Source organism: Vigna radiata, chromosome 7 (assembly GCF_000741045.1).
Source record: "Vigna radiata var. radiata cultivar VC1973A chromosome 7, Vradiata_ver6, whole genome shotgun sequence".
NCBI classification, from domain to species: Eukaryota; Viridiplantae; Streptophyta; class Magnoliopsida; order Fabales; family Fabaceae; genus Vigna; species Vigna radiata.
In genome coordinates, this window is record NC_028357.1 from 31,529,589 (window position 1) to 31,534,965 (window position 5,377).

Consider the following 5,377-nt stretch of genomic DNA (forward strand, 5'->3'; position numbering starts at 1 on the left):
TTTTCATTCACCTAATAAAATCATATGGTAACGTGTGGTGATTCTTTCTTTATTTTTTTCTTTCTTTTTTTTTTCTCCTTTGTCCATATTCACACATTATTATATATTTTTAAATTGGGGAAAGAAAAAGAAAGCCCCTCCCAACAACTTTAATACTATTTTATACATTTCTCCACCAGATTCCAACCAAAACCAAATAATTATTTCCTTTAAAATATTATTTCCCAATTAAATATTAATTCACTAAAATAATTTTTAATACCTCTGTTCAGTATATCTCCTTTTCCTTTCCTTATTTTTTTAATCTCAATTTGGACAGTCTTAGGAAAGTTAGGAACTCAATTACCTGATCAACAAAAACAAGGATTCATTTTCATTTCCCTTGGAAACTCAAAATATTTCAAATTTCACTCTTTCTTTCCATCTATATTTATCAAAATTTCAGCTCATCATTTTAATTTTTCCAGTTTCATCCAATCCTACTAATTTATTTTTAACCACAAAATTTATGCAAAGCTCAAGATTTTTCTCATCTTCTTTTATGCTCAGCTCCTCAAACTTTTAATTTGATTTCCATATTTTCTAAATTATTTTTTCCCAGCATAGTAGAGAGGAGTTCGACTGATTGAATTGTTGAGCAAAAAAATGAGATACTGATGCGTGATTTTAGTTTATGTTATGTGTGACTACTACTTCACAACTGTTTGAACATGGAGTCAAGTGGCGGTGTCAGCGGCGGCGTTACGGTCGTGGGATCGGATGCTCCGTCGGATTACCATGTAGCTCCGAGGACCGACAACCCAACTCCCGCAAGCGGATCCACCACGCAAATTCCGGCGACGGCGGGGAGTGCTCCTCCGGTACAACCACCGCACACGGCAGCGATGGAAGCGTCGCCGGCGACGATGCCGGCTAAAAAGAAGAGAGGGCGGCCGAGAAAGTACGCACCGGACGGCTCGGTGACCATGGCGCTGTCTCCGAAGCCGATATCTTCGTCCGCTCCGTTGCCGCCGGTGATCGATTTCTCGTCGGAGAAGCGCGGAAAAATAAAACCAACGAGTTCCGTGAGCAAAGCGAAATTTGAGTTGGAGAATTTAGGTAATTAGTTTTTGGTTTGAGTTTATTTTTAAAGGAAAAAAAAAAAAGTAGTTTGAGTTGAAGTGGTAGTATATTTTGTGATGCGTTGGATTTTGGTGTTGGAAAATGGAAAATGGAAAATGAAAAATTGGGTTATAGGGAAGTGGAATGAGAGTGAGGTAGAGGCAGATTGAGAGTGTGGGACCTTTGATTGATTGGATGAGCTAAGTTAGGGTAATTGTTGTCCTGAAAAGTGAGTTAGCTTTGTGGGTCGGTATGGGACGGTGGAATCTCGTTATGTCTGTCGTTTTTGCAGTTCAAACATGATCGTAGGAACCCAAACCAAACCAAACCAAATCTTTCTAGGTACGGTACTATAGTCTGCTACTCATGGGGAACACACTTGGACTTATAGGAGGAAAGTAAATATGCTGATTTTTTTATTTTTATTTATTTATTTTTAGTTATTTGGATTTTGTGGTTGTGTGTGTATATGGTATAGGATAGTAGTGTTGTGGGTGTTGCTTTCTAGGGGTAGAGTGAGTGATGGAAGGACTTTAATATTGTTGTGCATTGGGTGAGTGTGTGTTGTTTGGCAAGAGGTGAGGTCCAAAGTCCAAGTTGACATCAGGTCCTCCTTTTCCTCTTCTCACATCAACCAACGCTATTTACTACTTCTTAGTTCATACATGATGCAATGCAATTACGTGCTCCTTCTTTCTTTTACTGCTTTCTCCATCACCAGGCTAATATCGATCGTTTCTTTGCTTCTTCGCCAACCTAATATTATTCTCAGATTTAAATGGGAAACAAACTCTTTCATCACACTCTAATAACCATTATTTCTATTCCATCTCTACAAAAATTAAATACAGGCTTCGTCAAGGTACTTTGTGTCTATAACATCGTAATATATAATATGATATTTGATATGTATTGGATACATGATAAATGTCTCAAGACTCGTTACAAACTAGTTTGCGTTGGGCATTATTATTTTTAATGTATTGTTCAGTTTTGCCTCTCTTTTTTTTTTGTTTGTTTGGTAATTTGCCTGATCAATAAGTGTTTGTCTTTCAATAATCTTCCATTTTTCCTGAGGGATGAAAGAATTTTTTCCAAATTTGCTTCTACACATGTATATGAATGTCAGTTTTAAATTTCTATGGAAACTCTTGGTAAATGCTTGAGATTGGAATGAGTGGCTTTTGTAAAATTATCACAAAAGATTTTTTGGATTATTCCTGCGAAGGATTTTATGCATTTTTTTACTTGAAAATTTAATTAAACTTGATAATATTGTGTGATTGGCACGAAGGTAATGGAAGAAAAAAATTTATATGTATCATTTATTTAACCAACATTATGCTGAGTTTTAAAATGAAATTTACAAGTATGCGCTATCAATATTATTCCTTCAATCTATTAGAATATAATGTTTCAACTTTTTAGATGGAAAATCTGATATAAATATTGCCATTCTTTATTTGGCCTATATTTAAAATGCCTTATAATAGAAACTGAGACTTTCTCATTTCCTATTTTATTGTTAATTTTATTTTTCTACCCTTGTTCAGGTGAATGGGTTGCATGCTCAGTTGGTGCTAATTTCACTCCCCATATCATCACTGTTAATTCTGGGGAGGTAAGTGTCAGAAATATCTGTTACCCGTTGTGTTCTTGTGACCCATTGCAAAATAACATTTCTCACATTCATGGTCAGGGAGTAGCCAAAGTCATTACCGAACTAATATATCTGACATTTTTCTTGGTTGGAAACAAAACATCCACCAAAAATAATCATTGCATCTGTTACTTTTTTTTTCTTCTTCCCCCCTTCAAATGTTTCCCCTGTGGTCAGTTTTTCACTTTTTCTTTGGCCTCATTCTCTCTGAGTTTAACATATGTTGCATGTCTTTTGCCATACAAGGTGATGATTGGATGAAAGATGAACCATTAATTATCAAAAGAATAAGAGAGAGAGAGAGAGCATACTGCAGCTTGTTCTTTTCTGTGATAAGTGAAAAATATTTGTTATGATGGTTGACAAGAAAGAACTGCTTTCTTTTTGTTATCTTAGGATGTGACAATGAAAGTAATATCATTTTCTCAGCAAGGGCCTCGAGCTATATGCATTCTTTCAGCTAATGGTGTCATATCAAGTGTCACACTTCGTCAGCCCGATTCTTCTGGAGGCACATTGACATATGAGGTGAATCATTTGTGCAATTTCATATTATCATTTTATTACATGAAAAAAAAATATTTTTAGTTATTTTATTACAGAAACATTCGTTGAGGAAATTTTATATGCCAGCTACTGTTATCCGCCCGATTATTGAATTTGCATTTACCCTTTTTCAAAAAATACATAATTGATAACCTACTTCTATGTTGTTACTTCCTCTTAGGATAATGATGTTCTAAATTTTAGTTGTTTATACTAATGGTGATGTGTCATTTCTTTTATGATTAGAAGTGTAACTATTCAAAGGATGGATCTGTCGTTTTTTCTGTCTTCTTATTCTCTTTTTTCTGATTAATTTTTTTTAAACTATGTTGTAAACGTATAGTGCCTCTTCTTTGCTGTGTTTTTTTTTTTTTTTGTCACTGTTTGAAATTTTCGGATCCGTTGCTACTTCAGATAGAGGCAATGGTTTCAATGATAGTTAATATTAGCATATGCACTGTTAAATATACCACTCCTGCATATCTGAACTTTGTTTTTTGCATTTGACTTCTATCATATCCTTTATTTTCCATGTTTTTGCCTTTGGGTACGCTGTTGCAGTTTATTGCTCTTGGTTACTGCTACTGGTTACTGTCAATGGTTTCATTAAACAAAGTCAAAACTCTAGATCCACCGGTTGACTTTTTTTCATTCTGCATTCATATTTGAAGTATTACTTAGTGTTCCTAAAACTACTCTGGTCTATAACAAGAAGAAATCCAATCTCTCTCGCTGCTGTTTCTACAGGGACGGTTTGAAATTCTGTCTTTATCTGGCTCATTCATGCCCAATGAAAGTGGAGGAACACGAAGCAGATCCGGTGGCATGAGTGTATCTTTGGCAAGCCCTGATGGACGTGTTGTAGGTGGAGGAGTAGCTGGTTTGTTGGTGGCTGCAAGTCCTGTGCAGGTACGTTTTCAATTCATAGATATATTCCACTTTCTTTTTAATCTACCAAGTATGCATAGGCCTAAAATCATATAATTATAGGACTAATGTGCTTCACACACTAATATATAATAGAATTTGTTTGGATGAAATGTAAAAACAATTTAGTTTCAAGTTTCATGTACTAGATGATAATTTAGTATTCAATGACAAGTTTTATATGATTCTGACCATTGTATTTTCCAATTAACTGATATGTATCAGGTAGTGGTAGGAAGTTTTCTGGCAGGAAACCAACATGAGCAGAAGCCAAGAAAACAGAAACATGAAGTTATATCAAGCGTGACAGCAGCAGCAGTTGTTCCCATCTCCACCCTTGATCCAATACCAATTCTATCATCAGCAACTTCCATCCGCGGAGAAAGTTGGTCTGCTATGCCAGCAGAGGCCAAGAATAAGCCAACTGACATTAACGTGTCGCTTCCAGCAGGGTAACTGATTCGTAGAGTTCATTCTATCTGCATTTACACATGCATTTGCTGCTGACAACATTGTAATGGGAGGATTCCTAGTTGTTGGTCGTCTATCCTTGTTTGTTTTGTCTGTAATCTTCTTGACTGTGTATCGGGACCAGCATTGTTTTCAGAGGTTTACCAGGTTCATGTTCTTGTAGAATTTGAGTTGAGTTGGCTGATTAGGTATGCTTTTAATGGAGACATCTGTCATAATAACACTTTCATAGTTATTCCTCAGAATCCATCTTCCTTTGGAGTGATAGATTGTGCAATCCATGGTATTGCTTGCTATTAAGACAATCAATATTCCGAATTTGAGAATGACCATTTCTAATTAATTTACACCACATAATAAGATTCCTTATCAGTTTATAATATAAATGTTAGTCTCCATATAATAGTAGCGTAGGACGTTGTTTTCTTCTACATTTCAATCTTGGAACGTATATAATCCTTACTTACTATAAACATGCTGTGTGCATGAGTCTAAATAAATTCTCAGACAGCTTAGTTTTTTTCTTTCTAACATTTAGCTCTCTTCCGAGAATCTAGGGTGTTTTGTCTTATGTAGATAAATGTGCCGTGAAGCTGGGTTTGGCATTTGATTTGGACTACTTTAAATTTTGTCAACGGTCATAATCTCGGGGCACGTAACGTAAATCTATTG

The 5,377-nt window shown here is 35.5% G+C and overlaps 1 protein-coding gene across 1 annotated transcript; it reads left to right on the forward strand.

Annotated features, from left to right (window-relative positions):
• The first annotated feature begins 307 nt into the window (after positions 1–307).
• Positions 308–5,062, forward strand: LOC106765626 (AT-hook motif nuclear-localized protein 1). The gene is made up of 5 exons (XM_014650314.2): positions 308–1,098; positions 2,655–2,722; positions 3,158–3,289; positions 4,055–4,216; positions 4,460–5,062. The coding sequence occupies exons 1-5, from the start codon at positions 711–713 to the stop codon at positions 4,688–4,690; spliced, it is 981 nt and encodes a 326-aa protein (XP_014505800.1). The 5' UTR covers positions 308–710; the 3' UTR covers positions 4,691–5,062.
• The last annotated feature ends 315 nt before the right edge of the window (positions 5,063–5,377 follow it).